General features: G+C 44.1%; 2 protein-coding genes across 7 annotated transcripts in view; one reads left to right on the plus strand and one right to left on the minus strand.

Moving 5' to 3' along the window:
- Positions 1 to 26,471, plus strand: part of Rad50 (RAD50 double strand break repair protein) — a 204,594-nt gene that overhangs the window by 108,978 nt on the left and 69,145 nt on the right. The window lies entirely within an intron of this gene.
- Positions 18,874 to 24,689, minus strand: Il5 (interleukin 5). 3 transcript variants are annotated; one of them, XM_052757815.1, is made up of 5 exons: positions 24,314 to 24,689; positions 23,679 to 23,893; positions 23,121 to 23,153; positions 20,189 to 20,317; positions 18,874 to 20,111 (listed from the first exon to the last, which is right to left on the minus strand). In XM_052757815.1, exons 2-5 carry the CDS (start codon positions 23,814 to 23,816, stop codon positions 20,013 to 20,015), a joined length of 399 nt encoding a protein of 132 aa, XP_052613775.1. In that variant the 5' UTR covers positions 23,817 to 23,893; positions 24,314 to 24,689; the 3' UTR covers positions 18,874 to 20,012. The 3 variants fall into 3 exon arrangements, with proteins under 3 accessions (XP_052613775.1, XP_052613774.1, XP_052613773.1); XM_052757814.1 differs by having other exon boundaries at positions 23,679 to 23,938; positions 24,286 to 24,688; XM_052757813.1 differs by having other exon boundaries at positions 24,284 to 24,688.

A 26,471-nucleotide genomic window follows, 5' to 3' on the forward strand; every position in this document is an offset into this window, starting at 1 on the left:
GGAACCTCTCTCTGTCTTGACGCTGTCTTGAGACTCAAACTCAAAATGTAGTGGAGGAGCACTTGAACTTCTAACCCTCCCGCTTCCACTTCCTAAGTGCCAGGGTTGCAGGTGCACCACTACAATCGGTTTTGTGCAGTGCTGGAGATCACACCTGGAGCTCCGTGCACCCCAGGCAGCACTCTGCCAACTGAGCGACATCCCCAGCACCCTCCTTTTAATCATTTCTTTGTTATTCTTTCAAGTTTCATCACATATGCAAGTATCCTAATATATACTATTTTATTTTGCCGATGGGGGGAGCTGCAGTGAACTTTTTGTTTGTTTCTTTTATGTGTATGTGTGTTTTGTCTGCATGGATGTCTGCACTACATGTGTGCCTGGTGTCCTCGGAGGCCAGAAGAGGGCATTAGATCCCCTGGGACTGGAATACAGACTGTTATGTTTTGCAAGCTATTGGGGTTCAGCCCCTCAATAGCTTTCCCCAGAGCTCCAGAAGAGATGGTACCGGCAGCAAATAAATCTGAGGGATTTTCTAGTAAATCTCTGTACATGAAACTCTTTAGTCCATACACTTCATTCTTCTGAGTCAGTTCTCTCTCTACGCAGCTTCTATTCTGCACTCTTACTTAGTGTCTTTCTAGCCTGATTTCTCTCTTGCTGCTGGGAGCCCGGACGCTAGAGGTGGATGGAGAGTTCTCCAGAGAACATCGCCGGACTACTGCTGCATCTTTCCCAGAACCCTCAACCTACCTATCCCTTCATTTGTAAGTTACACCATTAAATAAATCTCCTTTTAACTACGTGGAGTGGCCTTAATGATTTCACCAATAACATTTATATGCTGTTCCCACTATGTGCTGTCTTAATTCCTTCATCTAGTTCTGCCCCATCTAGGTTCTCATCCATCTTGTTCTTTCCCATCTTAGCTCCGCTTCATCCTTAGTTCCTCTCTATAACCTTCTAAGTTCTCGCTCTCTCATTCTTTCCCATCCAGCTCTTTCCCATCTCCTTAGTTCTTCCCATCTTATTCTTACCCACCTAGTTCTTCCCCATCTGGCTCTTCCTCATCTTCCATCTTGTTCCTCTAGTCCTCTCTTCTAGCCCTCCATTCTAGTTCTTTCCCATCTCAGTTCGTTCCTCTCCAGTTCTTACCCATTAGTTCTTCATTTCTCTTTTCTTTTCTTTTTTTCTTTCTTTTTTCTTTTTCTTTCTTTCTTTCTTTTTTTTTTTTTTTTAGTTTTTCGAAACAGGGTTTCTCTGTGTAGCTTTGCGCCTTTCCTGGAACTCACTCTGTAGACCAGGCTGGCCTCAAACTCACAAACATCTGCCTGCCTCTGCCTCCTGAGTGCTGGGATCAAAGGCAAATGCCACCACCGCCCGACTCATTTCTCTTTTCTCTTCTCTGTCTCATCCTCAAGTTCTGAAAATAAAACTGCCTTTTATCCCTTTGGCCCTTATCTCTCCAAGCTATCTCTGTTCCTGCTATTTCTGGCGGCGGGGGTGGGTGGGTGGGGGGGTGGGTATGGGGGAAGTGTGCTCAGTCGCTAGGCAACTTGGTTAGGCAACTTCCATTACAGCTAGATGTACCTGTAAGTTGGAACCCTTTAGTTCTGAGTTAATTATTAAGGGTGGACCTAAAACTGGAGATAAGACTTTGGAAAGGAGAAAGTTAAGCTTAATTAGCACATCGGCCAGGCCTTCTCAAACAGATAGTCTAGATGCTTAAGTCTGTTCTTAGAGAGTGCAGAGGTATCTCTGATAAGATACTTCATCTGTCCGTCCGGGGATGGTCCCAGCCAGATGCTGCTGATGACAATAATGACAGAAAGGCCTGAAATTAGGGATCCTGGCTGCATCATTGCACAGAAAGTTATCTAAATAATGGAAAAGCTACAATAGCACATGAGAAATTCAAAGCAGGAAATGGCCAATAATCAAAAGCCAATATCAACAAGACTCCTTGAACCTCAGCTTGACCTCTGGAAGGCCTTTAGCTTCTTCCAGGCATTAGCTTGTCATAATCAGCTGAAATCCTACTTCATATTATTGCGGCTTGCAGCAGTTATGAGATGTCATTCCAGTGCTGGAAATGGAACCTGAGTCCTCTGGAAGAGCATCTGGTGTTGTGGGAGATTTGTTAGCTCTGTCCCCTGAAACTGTCAATAAACTGAACCTTGATTCAGAGGTCAGAGTCCACGCTCAGCTGACCAGAATAAACCATAGCGTTTTTGTTTTGTTTTGTTTTGGTTTTTTGCTGACTCAGATGGAGAGGGACATGTGGGGAAAGGGGGAGGGGCTTAGGAGTTTCTCAGGCCCTTTTGAATCTTGGGTCAGCTGGGATTTTCTCCATCACTTTTTGGATCTACCAGGTTCATACCCTACTATCTGACTCTCAAGTTTTTATTAATATAATAATTTAGATAATTGTTACATTCCAGTGCTCTTAACTGCTAAGACATCTCTTCAGCACCCAGGTGCTTTACTCATGATATTTGAAAGAATAGGGTTCCCTAAGCCACCTCCTCTTCTGGGATCTGGGATAGAAATTGCGAGAGGGGATGCTCAGTGTATTGGAGACTGAATTGAGGCAGGGACTTTCCAGCAGCTGCAGGCTCCTCTCTTCCTCTCCTGTTCTTGCTGGGTGGGTGGTCCAGGGCTTCTTACTCCTTGGAGGCCATATAGGCCGTGAGGTCCACCACCCTGTTGCCGTTGCTGAGTTCTTTGTCATACTAAAAAATGAGCTTGACAAAGTGGCCTTTGAGAGCATTGTCACCCATCACCAAAGGAGAAAGACTGTTGCTCTTAAAGTTGCAAGGGGCAGCCTGGTCCTCAGTATAGCCCAGGATTCCCTTTTGAGGTTCCCCACATGTCTGCTTCATTATTATTTTTTAAACTTTTTTTGCATTAGTGTTTTGCCTGCATGTATGTCTGTGTGAAAGTGTCAGATCTTGGAGTTACAGACAGTTGTTAGCTGCCATGTGGGTGCTGGGAATTGAACCTGGGTTCTCTGGAAGAGCAGTCAGTGCTCTTAACTGCTGAGCTATCTCTCCAGCCCTTTGTTACCTTTTTGATGTCATCACATTTGGCAGCTTTCTCCAGGCAGTGGGTCAGATCCATGACGGACATATTGGAATGTGGAAGGACATGCTAATGTGTTTTCTGTTCAGGTCTGGGGTGATTGCCCACAGCCTTGGCTTCACCAGTGGATACAAGGATGATGTTCTGGGAATCCCCCAAACAATCACACCTCAGTTTCCCAAAGGGGTGGTTCTCAGTCTTCTGGGGGATGTGTTGGTGTGGGCTGTGATCATGAGTCCCTCAATAATGCCAGAGTTGTTATGGTGGTTTGAAAGAAAATGGGCCCCCAAAGGGAGTGGCACTAATGGGAGGTATGGTCTTGTTGGAGTAGGTATGGTCTTGTTAGAGGAAGTGTGTCACTGTGGAGGTAGGCTTTGAGGTCTCCTATTCTGAAGCTACACCCAGTGAGACAGACCATCTCCTATTGCCTTGAGTGAAGATACAAAACTCAGCTATTTCTGTAGCACCATGTCTGCCCACATGCCATCATGTCACACCATGATGATAATGGACTAAACCTCTGAACTATAATGTTTTCCTTTATAAGAGTTCCTGTAGTCATGGTGTCTCTTAACAGTAATAGAAACCCTAACTAAGACAGTTGTCATGGATGATCTTGGCTGGGAGATGGTCTCAGTTTTCTGTTGCTGTGATGAGATACCCTGACCAAGGCAAAAGGAAGAGTTTTTGGGGCTTACAGTTCCAAAGCATTAGAGCCTATAACCATCATGGTGGGGAGCATGACAGCAGGCAGGCAGGTATGGTGCTAGAGCCTGATCTACAGGCACAAGGCAGAAAGAGAGCTAACTAGGAATTTCACGGGCTTTTGAAACATCAAAGCCTGCCTCTGGTGGTGACATTTCTCCTCCAATAAGCCCACCTCTCATAATCCTTCCCAACAGTTCCACCAAATGGAGACCAAGTATTCAAATATATGAACTTTTGGGAGAACCATTCTCATTCAAACCACCACAGGAGCTAAGCAGTTACTGGTACAGGCAGCATTGTTGATGATCTTGAATAGTTGTCATCCTTCTGGTTCACATTCATCACAAACATGGATGCATTGGCACAAGAGGCAGAGATGACGATCCTTTGGCTCCACCCATCAAGTGGGCCCTGGCCTTCTCTATGGTGGTGAAGACAGCAGGAGACTCCACAGCCAGTATCACCCCATTTGATGTCAACAGGCTCTCAGTCCTGGAAGATGGAGGTTGAACTGGCCACAGTGACTCCAAGAAGGTATGGCAAAGGCCAGCATTGGACTAATGAATGCAGATCATTATGGGACAGGCAAGATAAACCACTGCCATCAGGAAATGACTTAGGGGGCCTCTCACAGGTCCCCATGTCAAATTTGGTTCAATCATTCCCTGTCAGCATTAGGGAAACTCATCCACAGAACAATTAAAAGACTTAATGCCTGTTGTACAAAACCATAGTGCTCTGGATGAAAGCTTCAGCAGATAAAACAAAATTTTCAAGAGTGACCACAAAACAAGTATTTTGACAAACTTCTATAAATGATCAAAGACCAAAGCTAAAAATACAAATAAATGGCATTGTGATTGAAGGTTTAATAGACACAGGTGTGGATGTAACAAGAATGTCACCAAAATCTTGGCATCCAGATTGGCTCTTCAGGAGATAAATATTCAGCTTCTAGGAATTGGAATTTTATCTCAGATAAAACAAAGCATAAGATGGGTCTAGTGTATAGGTCTAGAAGGACAGATAAGAAAGTTAAAGCCATGTATGACTAACATAGCAATAAATTTATGGGGATGTGATTTGTTACAACAATGGAATATCCAGATTAACATTCCTCTAATCTCAGAAACTAACCATAAATTAACGTATGCTTCTGAGGAAAATATTAAAAGGTATTGTCAAGAAGAGTCACCGACTGTTCAGGTTGTACATAAGCAGGTAGCAACAGCTGCTGATCTTTCAAAGGTACCCAAAAACCCTACCGTTAAAATGGTTAACTGACAAACCTGTCTGGGTGGAACAATGGCCTTTGACATCAGAAAAATTACAGGCATTAGAACAGCTGATACAGGATCAGCTAAATGTTCAACATATTGAAGAATCAACCAGTCCTTGAAATTCTCCTATATTTGTCATTAAAAAGAAATTTGGAAAATGGAGAATGGTAACATATCTAAGAGCTATTAATAAGATGATCTAATCAATGGGTTCTTTAGAGCCTAGAATTCCCCTGCCTTCTCTATTACCTAAAGGATGGCCTATTATGTATAGTGATTGAGTTAAAAGACTGTTTTTTAGCTGGGTGGTGGTGGTGCATGCCTTTAATCCCAGCACTCAGGAGGCAGAGCCAGGTGGATCTCTGTGAGTTCATGGCCAGCCTGGTCTACAGAGTGAGATCCAGAACAGGCACCAAAACTACACAGAGAAACTGTGTCTCAAAAAACAAAAACAACAACAAAAAAAGAAAGAAAAGACTGTTTTTTTTTTAAAAAAATTATACCTTTGCAAGAACAGGATAGAGAAAAATTTGCCTTCATGGCGCCTACTTATAATTCTCAGCCTGTTAAAAGGTATCAGTGGAAAATTCTATTCCACAAAGGATGTTAAATAGCCCTACTTCCTGTCAATATTTTGTATAGCAACCATTGGAAATTTTTCATAAACAGTTTCCTCAATCTATAATTTACTATTATATGGATGATATCTTACTAGCTAATTCTGACTCAGATACCTTAGGGGAAAAATGTTTGAAGAGGTAAAGAAAATTGTGCCTTCTTGGGGAATACAAATAGCTGAAAAAATACAAAGAGGAAACTCTATTAATTACCTTGGATATAAGATAGGTTTACAAAAAATTCAACCACAAAAAGTACAAATCAGGAGAGATCAATTACAAACTCTCAATGATTTTCAAAAATTGTTGGGAAATATTAACTAGCTATGACCCATAATTGGATTGACAACTCAAGAACTAAGTAATTTATTTCAAACCTTTCAAGGTGATAAGGACTTAAATAGTTCAAGAAAATTATCATCTGAGGCTGAGAAAGAATTAGCTCTCAGGACTTGACCATTATTTCAATTTTATCCTAAAGATGCCATCAGCCCCAGACAGCAGGAACTAATTTTAAGAACATGATGCCTACATTCTCAAGAGGTAGGGTAGGTGGTTTTTGTTCTCTTGCTGGATTGTGGATGTTTATCATTGTTTAGGGGGGTTGGTTGCAAGTTGTTGTTGGTCATAGAGAGGAAACTAAGTAAAGGGGATTAGATTCAGAAATTTTGTTCTGAAAAGAAAAAGGGGATATAGGAATGATAGGATTAAAAAAGAGTAGATTATTGAATTTACTTTAAACTAAAAGAAGCAGCTACTAGTCTTAAATATTTTATATTGGTATGGATTTTTGTATATTGATACAAGTTTAAGATTATTTTTGTTATACTATATATAGTTTCCACTCTTGTTTAAGGTATTTTGTATATTGATACAAATTTAAAGTTATTTTTGTTTTAACAAGCTATATATATATATATATATATATATATATATATATATATATATCCACTCTTGTTCAAGGTATTGTATCTATGCAGCTCATTTTAAAATATAATGTAAAGTTCTAGTCCTTAAAGGCTCTTGTTACAAACTGTTTAAGATAATTAAGAAATGTAGGTTAGCAGTAAGTCATTTATAACAACCAAATTTGTGGCCATGTTAGGTATGTTTTCAAGGTCAAACAGAAATCTATTTTAGATAGACAGATGGTCTTCAAACACTTCAGAGACCTACAGAATATGGATGACATTTAAGATGTTTTAATAACATAAGGCTTTTCATGACTGTGAGACACATCTTCTGGCAACACCAATTTCTTCAAAAAGGGATAATGGGCATCAAAGAACTTTTATATGGAGTTTGCTCTCATTGCGGCAAAGTTAGCCATTAGGCAAGAAATTGCCCTTGCCTTGACTGCTAACAGTATACTGTTCAAACTGGACAAGCGGGACGCAAAAGAAAGTGACTGCTGAACTTTGCCAAAACAAGGTAGAACAGTCCTTCAAAATTCCTACTTAACAGAAAAGTCTGTCAGATATTCTAGGCCTGTAGGTCAAAGATGGATGCTTCAATGTTGCAAAGGAAACTTGGGTGACTGTCCAGGCAGCCAAATGTCTCTGTTGTTTCTATAGTTTTGGAAGTTCTTTGCTTTATCTACACTTCCTATTTACTCAGGTGATAGTATATCCTTCTTGAGTCTCTGATGGGGTTGAAGACTAGATAGTTACAGTTTTCCTTGTTACTAAATTCAGAAAAGAAACTCACAAAAGAGGTGTAAAGTGTATAAGGTTGAGAGACATAAAAACTTAAATTGTTTATCTAAGAAAATGTTTTGAGGTCTAAAAAGATAGTTTTGGGTTGGTAATACAAGTTAGGATAAAAAAGTATAAAACTTCGTACTCACCAAAATAGGATAGATAATAGAGTAATTTCTCCAAATTTGCCAAATGCAAATGAACTATACATTGTAAATGTAATTCTTACCTGATAATTGTTCTCATTATATATATATAACTGCATCAGAGTTAAACCCTTTCCCTTTTTTTTTGTTTTGTTTTGTTTTGTTTTTCGAGACAGGGTTTCTCTGTGTAGCTTTGGAGGCTGTCCTGGATCTCGCTCTGTAGACCAGGCTGGCCTCAAACTCACAGAGATCTGCCCAGCTCTGCCTCCCAAGTGCTGGGGTTAAAGGCATGTGCCACCACCGCCCAGCCCTTTCCTTTTTATTTAGACAAAAAGAGGAAAATGTTGCAGAATATCTGTTTACACTGTGAAGATGTGTCTTTGCCAAGGCGCCTTCTGATTGGTTTAATAAAAAGCTGAATAGAGAGAATAGGTGGGACTTCAGGGCAGAGAGAGGAAGTTCGAGGGATGAGCCTAGGCACAGGAGAGCTGCCAATGGGATGTGAAACAAGTCGGGGCAGAGGAAAGGTAACTGAGCCACATGATAGAATAGATTAATAGAAACAGATTGATTAAGATATAAGAGCTAGTTAGAAAAAAAGCCTGGGGCTGGAGAGATGGCTTAGTGGGTAAGAGCACTGACTGCTTTTCCAGAGGCCCAGGGTTCAGTTCCCAGCACCCACATAGCAGCTCACAACTGTCTGTAACTCCAGTTCCAGGGGATCCGACTATACTCACACAGACATATATGCAAGCCAAGCACCAATAAAATAAATTAAAAAAGAAAAAAGAAAAAAAGCCTAAGCTGAGGCCCAGCTTTCGTAATTAATAATAAGTCTACCTGTCGTTATTTGGGGTTGGTGGAGAAGAAGAAAGTCTGACTACAACTCCATCATGTCCTACTTTCCCCAAACTGCTCCACCACCCCTGCTAAGCACATCCAACTGAGCAGAACATTCTCAAGCAACCACACCAGTGGTTCCAGGAGATCCATTGTTTAATAGCATAAAACGAATTGATTTAATCAACTGAACTGGAACCTTTGGAATCTCAACCTCCCCTGCCATCCCACCCTCAACACACCTACCTCTCATGTGATATAATTCAATGTAATGCTGAGGTTTTGGGAGTGTATGGCCAGTGGTGTACACCAAGAAGCCCTGGCCTTAATCCTGAGCATCCAAAAAGATTGCTACAGATAGAATATTAGAAATATTCAGAGGTAATCTGAGTACGGTGTGGCCTTTAGTTAATGGTAAATAATCAGTATCTACGCACCACGCTTACAGCGTAGGGAAATTCGCATAGGTAGGGATTCTCCTACTCTAGGTGAATAATTCTGTTTAAATCTAAAATCATCCCTGAATTTAAAAACTTTATTTAGGCCTGGAGAGATGGTTAAGAGCATTGGCTGCTCTTACAAAGGACCCAGGTTTCATCCTCAGCACCCACATGTTGGCTCACCGCTGTCTGTAAATTCCAGTTCTAGGGGATCCAATACCCTCTTTTGGCCTTCTCCAGGACCAGGCACATCTGTGGTGCACAGACATACATGCAGGCAAAAAATATTTGTATACATAAAATAATAAATTTTTAAAAATTTATTCAAGTGGGAAATGATGTCATATACCTGTAATCCCAGCATTTGGGGGATTGAAGCAGGAGGAGCCAGATATTTCAAGGTCAACCAACATAGTCATATCAAGACCAGCATGGGTTACATGAGACCCTGTTTTGAGGAGGAGCGGGGTGGGGGAGTGGGGGGATGATGATGGGGGGAGGTGGGGGGATGGGGGGTGGCACCGATGATTAGAAAAAGACAAAATTGTCTGTTTTAGGCAAGGCCATAACTGGCTCCTGGCTAGGATTCCTTTAGAGCATATGCTGGACTGAAATTCTGGGTCACAGGGTGCATGCACCTGAAACGTTGGCTACTAGGAACTGAGGCTCAAAAGTACCAATTTATTCCCTCGAGTGATGTCTCAGAATTCCTTTTACTTCACGTCCTGGGCAGATGTGTAATATCGGACTTTCTGATTTCTGCCAGTCAGATGGGTGGGAAGTGTTATCTCCCTGTGGTTTAATTTTGCATTTCCCTGGCAACTAACTCAGTGTGCATCTCTTCCTGTGTTTATTGGCCTTTTGCATTTCCTGTTCTGGGCAATGCTGATTCATGTCTTTTACTTTTTTTTTTGAGTGGGCTATTTATCTTTTTCTGATTAGTTAAGAGAACTCCGTGACACTTTCTGGAAATGTATCCATTGTCTTCAATATTCCCTAGCTTTTGGCACATCTTCACAAATGCCAAAGTGGATGATGTTGAATGAGGTGATCTTTTCCTTCATAGTCTATCCTGGGAGGGCTTTCACCCATTAATTCCTCCATTCTGGGTGGGAGGGCCTGCTCTCCACCACTCCCAGCTCTCCTTTATCCTTTCCTGGGTCCTTGGAGGTGGACCTCAGTGGATAACATAAATGAACTCTTTTTCTTTTTAGACTCCTTTTTTAAAATTTATTTATTTATGTTTTATGTATGTGCGCTCTCCAAATGTATACCTGCATGCCGGAAGAGGGCATCATAATAACCACCTATTATAGATGGTTGAGAGCCACCATGTGGTTGCTGGGAATTGAACTCAGGACCTCTGGAAGAGCAGCCAGTGCTCTTATCCTCTGAGCCATCTCTCCAGCCACCTTTAGGTTCCCTTGTTAATTACATTTGCTTAGCCTGGGGTTGGAGGGCACAAGTGGAGACTGGAGGTTCACAGTTGATTCTCCCGCTCCTCCATGTGGGTACCAGGATCATCATGTTCAACAGCAAACGCCTTGGTTCACTGAACCATTTCACTGACCCATTACCTACTCAAAAAACAGAAAAAGTAAGAGTTCTTTATCCATAGATTTGACGCTGGGTTGGATGCACTGAGCAGCGATTAAAGGGTGGGAGGACCGTGGAGTCAGATGTTCATCTTTGACTCCTTGCAAAGTCACCTCGCAGACTGGCCAGGTGTCTTATTTGGAAGTCCCAGTGTCCACAAAGTACTCATCCACACATAACTCTGCACCCCGGAGTCTCAGAAGCCTCCTCTGGTACCACTCCTGTGGTTACTGGCTCCAGATAGGTCCCTTTCCTCACATCCTGTTCCCATTTTTAGGAGTCCCCTCATTAACCACTCTCCTCAGGTTATTCAGTGTGATGGCTCATTCTGATGGTCAACTTGACACAACTTAGAATCACCTGGAAAGGGAGTCTCAGTGTGGAACTGTCTAGTTCCTGGCCTGTGGCCGTGCTGGCGTGGGGGGTTGTCCTGATTGATGTGGGGAGACCCAGGCTGAAAGTGGCAGGACCAGTCCCTGGTTCTGAGCTCTCTCTCCATTGTAGGGCAGAGGTTAGCTGAGTGCTAAGCATGCATGCATTCATCTCTCTCTACTCTTTAAAAGAAAATGGTTCTCTGAGAATTTCAAACAACGTGTTTTGATCATATTCAACCCTCCCCAACTCCTTCCAGATCTACCCCATGGCCTACCCACCCAGATTTGTGTCCATTTTTTTTAAAATTTTTAACCCATCAAGTCTAGTTTGTGCTGTCCATACACTCTTGGATGGGTGGCCTTCCCCTGGAGCGTGGCCGACTTACGGGGGGGGGGGGGGGGGGGGACGGACGGGACGACACTCTTACAGAAAACTGACTCTTCATTTCCCAACACCTATCAGTTGCCAACAGCTCCTCTGCTAGAGCTGGGACTTGGTGCCCATCACTCTTCTCCATGACGAAGGTTGGTCAGGCATGGGTTTGCACAGGTCTAGTGCATGCTGTCACACTGTGTGAGTTCACATATGTAGCTGTCCTACTGTGTCTGGGAGACCATTTCCCCGAATCACCCACTTCCTCTGGGTCTTAGCTCTCTCCACCCCCTTTTCTGCCATGATCCCCGAACCTTGGGAGGGGGTGTGTGATGTAGATGTTCCCATTTAAGGCTGAGCATCCCACAGTCTCTCATTCTCTACACCTTGACCACTTGTGGATCTCTGTGTTGACCACCAACTACTGCCAATACAAGTTTCTCTGATGAGCTGAGAGATGCATTAATCTATAGGTATAATGATAAGTCAGGAGTCAGCTTAATGCTACAACTGTGGATAGATGGGTCATAGTTCCTACCATTATTCTGCTAAATAGATACAGTATTAAATTGATTATCTCTCTTCTGGACTGGATGTGATGTCCCGAGCTATTTCTGCCACTGTGGCTTCTCTGCAATGATGGGCTGTAACCTGGAATTGTGAGCTAAGATAAACCCTTTCTCCCCTGAGTTCCTTTTTGTCAGAGAATTTTATCACTGCAGCAAAATGAAACTAAGACATGCGGTGGTGTAAAGGTTCTAGCCATGTCTTGCAAGGAATGCTCGCCCAGACGGTAACTTGTGGGAGCTGTCTCTCTTTCTGCCATGTGGGATCCAAGGATTGAACTTTAGTCATAAAGCTTGGTGGCCAGCCCTGAGCCATATCACCAGCTCAAATCTCCCTTTTAGCAGATAGTCCTTCTAGTGGTTCTGTTTCTCCAGAAAACTCTGACACAGGAAGGAAGACTATAAAAGGACATCATATGTCATCAGGGAATTTCAACTTAAGGCCGGATACCATTACACACTTATTAGAATGGCCCAGATCCAAAATCCTGCCAACACCAGATGCTGGCGACAATGTGCGCCGACAGAAACTCTTATTCATTGCTGGTGGAGACGCAGCATGGTGCAGGAAGCAGTGGGCAGTCTTTTACAGAACTAAGCATGCTTTTACAGACTCCACAGAGTGTGCTCTTTGCTGTCTATCCAAATGAGGGGAAAACGTGCATTGCTTGAAAAACCTACATGCGGATGTTCACAGAGGCCTCATTTATAATTGCCAAACCCGGAAGCAATCACAATGTGTGCTCAGTGGATGGATGCCCACTGTGGAGAGCAGTAGAGGAAGGCACTCAGTGTTGACCTCTAGCCTCCGCACATACTCACACACATGCGCATGTACACACGCACACATTGCACAGAGAGAGAAGAAATAAGAGACAATGGAGATGTATCTCTGTGGTAGAGTGCTGACTTAACATGTTCAAGGCCTTGAATTCTTATCCGGGGAAGGCAGGGGAGGGGAAAATGGAGGAAGGGTTCATCCTGAAAGGCATGGAGGGCAGGAAATTTGTGAGTTCAAGTTCAAGGCCAGCCTGGGCTATATAGAAAAACCCTGTCTAAACACACACACACACACACACACACACACACACACACACACACACACACACACACACACACAAAGCTCAAATATGAATTACTAAGTGAAAAGAACCAGCCTGAAAAGTCTATACTTGCGTCATTCCGGAAACATTCTAACTGTTGACACAGTACAATAGCAGCTGTTGTCAGTCCTTGGGGGCAGGCAGGGACGAACAGGCAGAGCACAGGTGGTTTCTAGGTCAGTGAAATGACCGGGTCATTTCACATTATGGGTCACTGTGTTTTGTGGGTCTCTCTTCCCATGAAATGTACACCACCAAGAGTGAGTGTAGTAAACTATGAACTTGGAGTGATAATCCTAGGTCAATGTTGGATCAACGGTGTGACAATGGGCTGAAAATGACGACTACCAGGACTGGAGAGATGGCTCAACAGTTAAGAGTGCTCGCTGCTCTGACAGGGGACCCAAGTCTGGTTCCCAGCACCTACATTAGGTGTTTCACAGCCACCTATAACTCCAGCTCCTGGGAAGCTGATGCTTCTAGCCTCTGTTGGTGCCTGGACCTAAGTACACATATCCTTACACAGACATATAACATACACATAAATACACAAAAAATCTTGGGGCTGGAGAGATGGCTCAGTGGTTAAGAGGTCCTCTTAACCTGTTGCAGAGGACCTGGGTTCCATTCCTAGCATCCATATGGCAACTCTCAACTGTCTGTAACTCAGGTTCCAGGGGGATCTAATACCCTCTTCTGGCTTCTGTGGGCATCAAGCATGCATGTGGTACACAGACATACAAGTAGACAAAGCACCCATACACATGAAAAATAAAATGCACATTTAAAAAAAGACTGCTATACCAAAACAGGTAGAATAGTATACACAAAGGATTCTGGGGATGTAGCATAGTTAGTAGAATGTAGTAGAGTGTTTACACAGCATGCCTGAAGCCCTGGGTTTAATTCCTAACATGGCGTGCACCAGGTATGACAGCACTACCTGCCATCTCAGCACTTAGAAGGTTATCCTTAACTATATTAAGAATTGAGGCTAGCCTGGGCTATATGAGAACATGTCAAAAAAAAAAAAAAGCAGAGTTAGCCGGGGTGGTGGTGCACACCTTTAATTCCAGCACTAGGGAGGCAGTGCCAGGCAGATCTCTGTGAGTTCAAGAACAACCTGGTCTACAGAGTGAGATCCAGGACAGGCACCAAAACAACACGGAGAAACCCTGTCTCTCAGAAAAAAACAAAAAACAAACAAACGAAAAAGAAAGCAGAGTTGTGAAAACTCATGTTCTAGAAAGAATAAGAGTCATTATTCCTACTGCGTAATAACTCTTCGATAACTGTTTCCTACCTATAGTGTTTAATCCACAGGTGATTTTCATTAGAATTTTAACTGAAAAATATATTTATCTTCCCAAAATATTACCTTTTTTTTTTTTGAGACAAAGCTTAACGACGTAGCTTAGGCTGGCCTCAAACTCACCGTGTAGCTCAGACTGACCTGAATTTCACAGCCTTCCTTCCTCAACCTCCTGAGTGCTAGGATTACAGGCATGTGCCATGTCTCCAATGTAACACTGAAAACTTTTTGTTTTGGTTCTTTAAATTCTTTAAGGTTTATTTAATTTATTTTATATGTATGAAATTCTTGCCTGTGTGTGTGTGTGTGTGTGTGTGTGTGTGTGTGTGTGTGTGTGTGTGCACCACATGCATTCCTGGTGCCTGCCAAGGACAGAAAATGTGGCAATCCAGTATTATGAAGACATCTCCTACATCCTAAGAGACTGGAACATTTTCTGGACCTCACAGCTGAGTTAATAATACACCCTGAGGTCACTTACTCAGGCATGGTGGCACACACCTTTAATCCTAGTACTTGAGAAGCAGAGGCAGGCAGATCTCTGAGTTTGAGGACAGCCTGGTCTAACAGAGGGAGTTCCAGGACAGTCAGGTTAACAGAGAAAAACCCTGTCTCTGGGTTTGGGAGTTGGCGGGGGAGATGGAGTGAAGCCCTTGGTTAAGGACAGACACACAGTAGGTGCAGGGGCAGATTCACAAGTCAGTCTTTAGGCAGGCACAGATTCAGACTCATGCAGCAGACAGACAGACAGGAGTTGGAAAACAGAAGGTACAGGGGTCAAGAAGCAGAGAATCTGAATCAGGACACATTCTTGGTTATATGACTCCAGGGGGAAGTTCTTTTGTTTCTTTTATTTAAAGCGACACCGATGCATTATTGGTGACTCAGAGTTAGTCACTAATGTGTTTAAATTCTTGCATCCTCTAGACCTGGAGTCAGGGACAGTTATGAGCTACCATGTGGGTGTTAGGACCTGAACTCAGGTCCTCTGCCAGCACAAGTGCTCGTAACCACTGAGCCATCACTTCGGACCCTGGGTTTGGGTCTTTGAGACGGGTCGCCTTATATATCTTAGGCTGCTTTGAACTTGAAGTTATCTTCCTCTCTCAGCTTTCCAAGTGTGCACCACCATGCCTAGCCAGCAGCTCGCCTTTTCAAGTGAAATAATGAAGGCAGTCAGTGAAGAAAACTTGCTGTCGTTTGGACTTGCAAGGTCCACCCAGAGGTCCAGACAGAAGCGTATTCCCTAGCCTGGGGTGCTATTAGGGCATTCTGGGACTGTTCAAAGCCTAGTAGGAGGAAGTGACATCACTGGAGGCCCTGCCTTTGAAGGGATTGTAGAATCCCACCCCCTCCCCTTTCTCTCTGTTTCCCAGTCACCATGAGATGAACAGTTTCCTCTTTCATGCATGGCCACCATGATATGCCTCACTACAGACCCAAACAACAGGGCCAGTCAACCAACAACTAACGCCTGCAAAACTGTGAACCCAAACAAATGCTTCCTTTGTAAAGTTAGTTCCCTCTGGTATTTTGCTACAGTCACAACAGAAAACCAACCTCAAGTCTCTAGATTCATTCTCAATACAATTGCCCGCTTGCTAAGACAAGACTGTAACCCACATACCAGAAGCCTGAGACACAAGGATGGCCATTCCAAGACCTCTCTGAACTACAGAGCGAGTTCAAGGATAGCCTGGGCAATTTAGTGTGATGCTGTCTTAAGAAATAAAAAGAGCCGGGCGGTGGTGGCGCACGCCTTTAATCCCAGCACTCGGGAGGCAGAGCCAGGCGGATCTCTGTGAGTTCGAGGCCAGCCTGGTCTACAGCGCGAGATCCAGGAAAGGCGCAAAGCTACACAGAGAAACCCTGTCTCGAAAAACCAAAAAAAAAAAAATTTCTTTATAATTTTATAAGAATTTTTTATAAAATTTTATAAAAGCAATTTATAAGAAACTCATAAAATAAATTAAAAAGAGAGCTGGGGATACAGCTCAGTGATTGAATATGTCTAATGTGCGCAAGACACTAAACTCAATTCTCAGTACTAAGAAAGCAAGCAAACACAATTAATAGCATGTCAGAATTCTCTCTCTCTCTCTCTCTCTCTCTCTCTCTCTCTCTCTCACACACACACACACACACACACACACACACACACACACACACACACACACGACTGGAGAGATTCTGAATGTCAACTAGGGGACTTTAGCATATTATATAAACAAAGCAACGATCACATTAGCTATTTATGATCAGGAAGTATTGCTTTAAGTATTACATCCTTAAATGGGGCATGGGTGGTTCATGCTTATAATCCTATAATCCTAACACTTGGGAGGCCGACGCAGGAGAGTCATGAGTTTGAGACCAGGTCCAAAAAATACATTGGACCCTGCATACTAAAATACCGACCTGCCCAGCAAGGTGGTCCCATTGTCATAGTGGCATGATGTTTGGGGGGATGGTAGCCAACCGTGGTTTCTGATCATATTTAAGGCATGCTCCACAGGAGGGAATGCATGTTTGGTACTGTAAACTTGGTCCGGAGCCCACGGACCCCAGAAATCATAGACCCTCCGGGAGACCTTCTATTGTTTTTCTAAATGGTCATGTAGTCAAACTGCCTTCTATGTTTCTATGTATGTTTCTACCCGTAGATCAGTGCCGGTTTTAACTGCCATCAGAGAAGCTTGTTTTTGTAGTGAGCAGAGGCTAATACAGAGAGTTATAACTGCTCAAGTGCTGAGGATAAGTGGCTGTGCGTGTCCAGCCCTAAATGAGACCTCTATAGCACTCACACACACACCCCAAAGCTTAAAGAACAGGATGAAAGAGAGGGTGGAAGAATGTAGGAGCCAGAGAGTGGCGGAGGAGTATGTGACATGTTCTCTTCTGGATATGACATGGCCATGGTCCTCATGAACTCAGGGCAGCAGGTTATCTGCAGCAGGATCAAGCCAATCAAAGTTTCAGCATGAATGGGGAGGGAAACGCTCAAGGCTCCTCCCCTAGATGAGGGTCTGTTGGTGGCTGATGGCTGCCAGGGGAGGGAGAGTAAATTGTCTTTGGGGATGTGGCACTGGTAGGGATGTGGAGGGCCCCACACCCATGCACATAGGGACAACACTAACCGGACTCGGTGAGTTAAAAAAGAAGAGCGGGAAGATTTGAACTTGGGAGGAGGACATATTGGGGAGTAGATATGACCAAACTATATTGCATAGAGGTATGACATTCTCAAGGAAAAATATTACATTGAAAAAAATGAACACATAAGTAAGCATATAAAGAAATAGTAACAATTTAAAAAGCCAAGTACATGCTTAAAAACAAAAACATACTAAGGATCTGGGAGACGCTTTTGTGGGTAAAAGTGCTGGCTGTGGGAGCATGAGGACCTTAGTGTGAATCTCTAGCACCCATGTAAAAATCCAGGCACGGCCATGCCTGCCTGCCTGTAACTCCAACACAGGGGCTGATCGGGCAGAGACAGGAGGGTCATTGGAGCTGGCTGGCTGCCAGCCTAGCCAAAACAGGGGAAACTCCAGGTTCAGCGAGAGACCCTGTCTCAAAGGAATGAGGAGGAGAGTGACGGAGGAGGACACCCAGCATCTTCCTCTGGCCTCCACAAGCTGTGCACACGCAACATGTACACACAGACATTTCATGGTGTTTTATACTTTAAGAAACGGGATGAAGAGCTGGAGTTCAGATATAATACTCTAAAATGTTCCTATTTGATATGAAAATAATGAGGCTCCTGGACATTATATGACATGGGAAAGAGCCTAAACGGTATTAGGTCACAGAGGTTTTTATGCCCAACAGTGACATGGGGACTCAGTGACCCTTGCAGCTTGAGTTGGGGAAACATGAGATCCAGCTTCTTGGAGAGAGAAATTCCCCAGGGCACAAGGCCATCAACAAGAACATTTCTAGCTTCCTTCATGAACTGGCCTTGAGCCTGATTAGCCAAAGTCTCATTAGTTGGGAGAAATTAAGCTACAGGTTCCCACCCTGGCCCCCTGTCAGGGGAAGCCTTAACATACATTTCAATTCTAGATTCAGTCTTGGAGGAAGGGCCCATATTCATTCTCTCTCTCTCTCTCTCTCTCTCTCTCTCTCTCTCTCTCTCTCTCTCTCGCTCTCGCTCTCGCTCGCTCTCGCTCTCGCTCTCGCTCTCGCTCTCTCTTTCTGAAAGTGGAGGCCAGAGGTCAACCTCAGGTGTCCTTCCTCAGGACACCACCCACCTTGCTCTTTGAGACAGATCTCTCATTGTTCCAGAAATCACTGGTTCATCTAGATTGGATGACCAGAGAGCCCCAGGATCTGCCCTTGGTGCCGGGATTACACCTGTGCCCTCACCATGTCCAGCTTTCTCCAGTGGGTTTTGGAGCTCGAACTCAGTTCTTTATAATTGCACAGCAAGCCCTCCTCCTATGGAGTCGTTTCCCCATTCATTCATTCATTCATTCATCTCTCATTCATTCCTCTGTTGTTCGACTCTACTCATCTGGTCATACAGCTGCACAGGGAGATCCAGGCTCAGTCCCAGCCCCTGTCCCTGCTCCCAATATCTCTACCAAGTCCTGCTGGGTCACTTCCGCCCTTGGTACCCCCAGAAACTCTAAGGATCCGGGGGTGCTAGGCCAGCACGTACTCGGACCCTCCTCGGAACACCATGCAGGTATACTGCACACATCCAGCATTGGAAGAGACCAGTGGCAAACTGAATGAGAGTTGTACCTTTAGCTTTATTAGAATATCGCATACATTGCAATAAATAATAACTTACTGAATCCTTAAACACATCATAAATAATATGGACATCTTACAGAATTAAATAAAAGCATACATTTATTTTTTCCTGGAGTAAACTGGAGGAGGCTTGTTCAGTGATCCTGACATCTGAGTCACATCTCAACCATTTGGTGCTTTCTGCTGATGTGGGATGGTAAAGTTGCAGTACACACGAAGCGTTCACTTTGCTTCTCAAGTTCAGTTACACTGAAAAGGACGGGCCCACATGTGGTTGGCCCCCATTCTCAGTGCAATGAGAGGTCCCTTTCTGTCCCCCAAATCTGGCTACTCCAGGCCCAGAAAGACGATCATGACACAATCTGATTCATACAAAAGAACACAAGAACAGTTAACCTCCTAGGAGTTGAGAGCAGAGGTGGGCTTACTGGAGGCGGGAGAGAGCAGCAGGGAGTTGAGGGGAGGCTGATTAACGGGGACTAAACTGAAGTTAGGAGCAGGAAGCCCTAGTGTGGCATCCCTCATCAAGACAGTGACTGAGTAAGGTCTATCTCAAAGGGCCAGGAGAAAGGATGTTGGAGTGGGATGTGTGATCCTCCTGCTTCCAAATGAATCAAGAGTTCAGAGTCATCCTTGGCTACACACTGAGTTCAAGGTCAGCCTGGGATACTTGAGACCCTGTCTCAAAAAGGGGGATGAGGGCTAGGGAATATAGCTCAGTTGACAGAGTGCTTGGGTAGCATGCACAGAGCCCTGGGTTCCATCCCAGCATCACAAAAACTAGTAATGATGGTGCATGCCTGTCAACTCATCGTTCAGGCCGAGGAGGCAGGAGGATCAGAAGTTCAAGGTCATCCTTGGCTACTTTACAAGTTTGAGGCCAACCTGAGCTACAGGAGTTTCTGTTATACATACACAAAAAGGATGTTAAATATTTTTATATGTAAATGATCAATGTTTGAGGACATAGATAGGTTTAACTTGACTACATGATGTAAATATAAATGGAAACAGTGTATGGTAACCCTTAATTTGTACAGTTTTGTGGGTTTTATGCATCAGTTTAAAAATCAACTCGAGATCTGCAGTCCTGTCTTCACTGAGCCCGCTCAGTCTCAGTCTTCCATTGTCCACTCAGTACTCATCACACCAAGAAACTCTTGCAGGTAATCCAGGAACTGCCTCGTCCTCCGCCTCTCCTGGCCACACTGCTCCTGTGAAAAGAACACACTGTCATCGGCTGCTGGAGAAGCAGGTGCAGCCAGACTCGCAGGGCTCCCGGGGAACTTACTTTTTGGCGGTCAATGTATTTCTTTATTAGTGACAAGTTTTGGAATAGCGTTTCCACGGTACCCCCACGGACAGTTTGATTCTTCAGTATGTCTAGCCCCTGGAAGATTTCTCCGATGCATAGCTGGTGCTGAAAGGGGAAGCTTATCAAGAACCGAGTAGATCAAGGTGGAGCGCCTGTTGTATCAGCCGGCCCACCAAGGACATATATTTCAAAATATCATGTTATGTGCAACGAATACATGCAATTTAGATGCATCCGTGTAAAACAAAAATCAGATCATCCGGGACATAGTGGGGCTTATCTGTAATCCCAGCATTCAGGAGGTGGGGGTAAGAGGATCAAGACTTCAAGGCCGGCCTGTGATACATAGAGTTTGAGGCCAGCCAGTGCTGCATGAGACTGTTTAAAAAATCAAAACCCAGCCGGGCGGTGGTGGCGCACGCCTTTAATCCCAGCACTCGGGAGGCAGAGCCAGGCGGATCTCTGTGAGTTCGAGGCCAGCCTGGTCTACAGAGTGAGATCCAGGAAAGGCGCAAAGCTACACAGAGAAACCCTGTCTCGAAAAACCAAAAAAAAAAAAAAAAAAATCAAAACCCAAGTTAGACTTTGGACTGGAGAGATGGCTCCATGGTTAAGATCACCGGCTGTTTTGGTTCAGTTCCCAGCACCCTTGTGGTGACTCACAACCATCTGAGTCCTGGGATTAAAGGTGAGTTGCAACACCAGGTGGTGGTGGCGTATGCCTTTAATCCCAGCACTCGAGAGGCAGAGCCAGGCGGATCTTTGTGAGTTTGAGGCCAGTCTGGTCTACAGAGTGAGTTCCAGGACAGGCACTAAAGCTACACAGAGAAACCCTGTATCAAAAACAAACAAACAGACAAACAAAAAAAGGTGAGTGGCACCATACCCAGCCCAATATTTCTTTTGAAATTTAGGCTGGTAATTCTTTTCTATTTAGAATAATTAAATAATGTATTTTACACTAGAATAAAATATATTGCATATGTTTGCAATATCATTACATAGTCATGTTAATTTAACTGTGTAGAAGTTACTAATAGAGGACATTCTTTCTATTCTTTATATCTACCAATCATCACCTAAGAATATAGCCCTCTGAGTGTGCTGATATATTGTGTACCTTAATAAAATTTGCCTGAAGATCAGAGAACAGAACAAGCCACTAAATTAAACATAGAAGCCAGGCAGTGGTGGCACACACCTTTAATCCTAGCACTCGGGAGACACCTGGACTACATGAGATTGACTCAGTCTAGGGGAGAAAACAGAGCCAGGCAGTGGTGGCACACACCTTTAATCCTAGCACTCGGGAGACACCTGGACTACATGAGATTGACTCAGTCTAGGGGAGAAAACAGAGCCAGGCAGTGGTGGCACACACCTTTAATCCTAGCACTCGGGAGACATCTGGACTACATGAGATTGACTCAGTCTAGGGGAGTCAGGCAGTGGTGGCACACACTTTTAATCCCAGTGCTGGGAAGAACACACTCCTTTAAACCCAGGAATTGATGTCTGGACGGAGAAAAATATATAAGGTGTAAGGAGACAGGAACTAAAGGCCTTTCGGCTAGAGGCTTTTTTGGCTGGAGCCTTTCGAGTGAGGACTCAGATGATTTTAGTCAGAGGATTTGTGGAATTGGTGAAGTGAGACGTGGCAGTGGCTTGTTCCTTTGTCTCTCCAATCTTCAGGCAAATTTTATTAGGGTACACAATATATCACCACATCTAAGTTAGAGAGGTGGCTCAATGGTTAAGAGCACTTGATGCTCTTGCTGAGGACACAGGTTCAGTTCCCAGCACCCACATGATCTGCAACCATCTGCAGCTCTAGTCCCAGGTGATCCGATGCCCTCTTTTAGCTTTCAGGGACACCAGACACTTGTGGAACACATACATATATGCAGACAAAATACTCATAAAATAAAAATAAATAAAAGCAATATAATCCTAAGTTATTAGTACTTTCAGAAAGATTAATATTAGAGTGGGCTGGGTCTGGAACTCACTGGTAGAGTGCTTACCCAGCACATGCAAGGCCCTGGGCTTGATCTTCAGCAATGCAAAACAAGAAAAGGAAAATAAAGAAATGCCACAGGCAGAACCAAACGGAGCCTAGCAGGACCTCTTGCCACGTGTAGAACTGTGCCAAGAATCGTTGATGTGAGTCTCTGTTAGATGGAGGGCTGACAGCTTCACTTGGCCACTTATATATCAGATTCGCTCAGTCATTCCTAATATTGATTGATTGGTGGCTTTTGAGTGTCCCATAGCCCAGGCTGGCCTCTAGCTCAACAGGTGGCTGAGAATGGCCTGCACCCCTGGTCCTCCTGCTTCCCTTTATCCTGCTGAGATTACAGACATGCTCTACCATACCTAGTTTATGGGGTTCTGATGAATGAACCCAAAGCGTAGTGTATATTAGGCACTCTATCAATGGAGCTCTATCTCCGGCCCTCTCTGTTTGTTTGTTTGTTTGTTTTTTGATACAGGGTCTGGTTGTATAATCCAGGCGGGCTTTGAATTTATATGGAGCCTAAGGTGGCCCCAGACTCATGCTTCCCCTGCCTCAGGCTCCCGAATATTGGGATTACATCATTTGCCATCCCATCTGTCCCTTATTCTTCATATTTATAAGCGCATACTTTCACATCCACCCGTATAAAAAATTTCAAAGGAAATCAAACAGTTTTTACTGAAAACAAATGATTAGCTAGGTGGGGTGACACAGGTCTGTTGTGTCCCAGCTACTCACACTGAGACAAGAGGACCACTCAAACCCAGGAGCTTGGGACCGAGTGAGATGCCCACCCCAAACACAACACCACAAAGCAAGAAGCAAATGACTTGTAGCTAAGTGTGTGAAGTCGACTTATTCATGCAACCATGGCATTGAAAAATAACTTACATTTTTGTGGGTAGGAACAGGAAGCCTCACCGTCTGCAAATGAAAGAGCATAGCGTCATTTCCAAAGCATTTGTGACTGTTTTAATCCAGTGCTTGCTGGGGACAGGGTCATCACCCATGGACTAACACTGACACATTCATAATTGCATTATTTATAGCAGATCTTTATGTGCGAGAATGAACTGCCATAAATTATTAATGCTTTTAAAAAAATCATTTTTGAGTCAGGGTCTCACTCTGTAGCTCTGGCTGGCCCGGAACTTGCTGTGTAGACCAGGTTGGCTTTGAACTCACAAAGACCACCTGTCTCTGCCTCAGAATGCTGGCATGAAAGCTGTGAGCCACCACATCCAGCTATTCATGCATTTTTAAGACCCATAGAGGCAGGTGAGGTAATCTGTGTCTACAGTCCTAGTATTTGGGAGACAGAGGCAAGAGAATCCCCTAGGAATTGGGACAGCTTGGTCTACATAGCAAGTTTGAGGCCAGTCAGGGTTGCATAGCAAGACCTTATCTTGAAAACAAAACCAAATCATAGAAATAAAAATTGTCCTTTACCTCGTTGCTGGTTAGCAGAGCTCGGTGAGTGGACAGCTGTATCAAGGTCTCTTTCACCACTGTGCTCATGGGAATCTCCATAGCGATGGCCCAGACACAGGCGAGAGTCAGAACGCTCAAGCGCAGAAGCATTCTCATGATTCTGAAGCCTTCGGGGTTGGCCTTTAGCAAAGGAAGAGCGCAGGGCAGGGCTGCATCCCCAAACAATTTATTCTCTGTTTGAGGAAATGAATAATTTCTAACAATCAGATAGAGGACACCTAATAAAGGCAAGTAGTGAAACTCAGTGTTTGCAATAACTTCCTTGGGTCTTCAAAGAAAAATGCACTTTTTTTTTCCTCATAATAGTAAACATCTCTACCCCCACCCCTTTTTAAAAAGCATTTTCTATAACAAAAGAAAATTGGTTTCTACAACCTTGATCCACATTTACACTTCATTCAGAACACTCGATTTCTCTTTAAAAGATGTGCAACTATGGCAAGTCTCTGCAGAGATGCCCACACTCATACTCTCTCCTTTTCCCAAGCATCTTTCTTTTTTATCAACCCTCTGCCCCAACTTAATTCCTAATAAAGTAAAAAAAAAAATGCATTCAAACATACACCTTTAAACAGACTGTTCTGCTAACGTACAAAACTCTTGGGAATGTCTTCCTGGGTGTGATGGCGCACACCAGCAGGTACCGGAGGTACAGTCGGGAGGATCAAGAGGTGAGGTCATCCTTGGCTACATAGCAAGTGTGAGGTCAGCCTGGAACACATGAGCCCCTGTTTCACACAACCCAAGAGCAAAGGGAAAAGGGGTGTCTTCTCAGCTGAACTCAGCTCTACGTTGACTGAAGCTGGAATTATCTGTGCTTCAGAAGGAACTGAAAATACTCTGGGAAGACACTGATTAGAGAGTCCAGCGGAGTTGAGTTACATGGTGTAGGTTCTGGACCAACATTCTGTCTGTCCTTGATAGCCAAAAGCCTAAAGCAAACCGGGTGGAGATAAGCAGAGGGCTTGCTGGGTCGTAGCACACGGTGCAGGGTAGAGGCTCCTTCCTGTGCTGCTTCAGTGGCCCAGCCTGCCCGTGACCCAGTTTTCAAGCAGCTCTCGGTGGGGTCCCAGAGTGACATCAGGACTCCTGGCTCTCTCTGTACCTTGTCACATGCAGCAGGAAGAATCAAGTTTTGCATTTCCTTTCATTTCCCTTTCTTTCTTTCTTTCTTTCTTTCTTTCTTTTCTTTCTTTCTTTCTTTCTTTCTTTCTTTCTTTCTTCCTTCCTTCCTTCCTTCCTTCCTTCCTTCCTTCCTTCCTTCTTCCTTCTTTCTTTCTTTCTTTCTTTCTTTCTTTCTTTCTTTCTTTCTTTCGTGTGTGGTGTGGGTTTATGGAGACAAAGCCTGACTACACAGCCCAAATGGTCCATGAGTGTCTGCTTCTTTTCCCACAGCCTCCCAAGCATTGTGTGGGGCATGCACCACTGCACCTGCCTCCAGCATTTCTTTTCTCATTGTTCAGTCAAAACAGTTCAGTCTCAACTGCACTCCCTAATTTCAAGGTGCAGAGAAGTCAAGCGGGAACCAAGCCGAAAACTTGCTCCCAGCTGGCTAGCACTCAGAGTGCTGGAAGGTATTATGTTGGCTGCTGAGGGAGAGTTGTTATCAACAGTCTTTCTGGTGGGCCCTGTCTGCACAGGCCAACTGGCCAGGCAAGATGTGCCCTCTGGTACACTAGTGGGAAGTCTGTAACGGAGGCAACCAACTGCTTTCTGGGAAGGTCTGAGGCCCGTTCCACAGGAAGGAATACACAGGAAGCCTGGTCAAAAGCTCACAGCTGGGTCATAGGCCTGAGCAGGGAAAGTGTTGCTGTTGTTTTACTAAATGGATGTGATAGACCCGTCAAATTGTCTTCTAAGTAACTATGTGTATGTCCGTAGATCAGTGCTGCTGTCAGCCTTGGTCAGGGACACTTCTTTTTAAAGTGGCCAATTGTAATTGCAGAGACCCATCACTGGTCAAGGTGCTGAGAATGGATGACTATTGAATGCTCAGCCCCCAAAGGTGGGTGTTTATGTCACCCCCTCCAGTGCTCAGGAGACACTGCAGGAAGGAGGAAGGGACAGAATGTGAGTGCTTGAGGAAGTGGTGGAAGCTGTGTGGAATGCTGACTTTCGGGCATTAGGAAGCTGTTGTGATCACCTGCATAAGACTGGGTACATCAACATTCTGTCGTGGAGGAGAGAGAGGCTCATGGGACCCACCTGAGGGTTTAGGTGCAGATGCAGTTAACGGTTGATGGGTGAAGAAGAGACACTTTCTTCTCTGGTGAGGTGCCTGTGGTCCTGTAAACAGCCCTAAAGAAACACCATCACCAGAAGGGAGACAGGAGAAAGAGGGTCAGTTTGGAAAGAGGAGAGGATTAGCAGGGGTGGGAAAGGAACAAGAAAGGGAAATGGGGTGACATGGCTGATAACATCATCTACATGTATAAAAATGTCACAGTGGAATCTATTACTGTGTATAACTGATTAATAATAATAGAAACATGGATAAAAACAAACAAAAAACAGTTCAGTGTCTAGCAAAACATGGTGTCTAAGGTCTGTAATCCTGGCATTTAGGAATTTGTAACAGGAGAATCAGGAATTCAAGGCCAACCTCAGCTACATCGTGAATTTGAGGTCAACATATAGGTTACATGAGGCTCTGTCTGAAAACCAAAAGCCTAAGACACAAATAACAATAACATTCAAACAACCCAGTCTCTATTTGGAAAGAGGAGGAGACTAGTGGGAAGAAGGAAGGAG

The sequence above is a fragment of the Peromyscus californicus genome, unplaced genomic scaffold, assembly GCF_007827085.1.
Source record: "Peromyscus californicus insignis strain IS unplaced genomic scaffold, ASM782708v3 Scaffold_3__1_contigs__length_106647218, whole genome shotgun sequence".
NCBI lineage: Eukaryota > Metazoa > Chordata > Mammalia > Rodentia > Cricetidae > Peromyscus > Peromyscus californicus.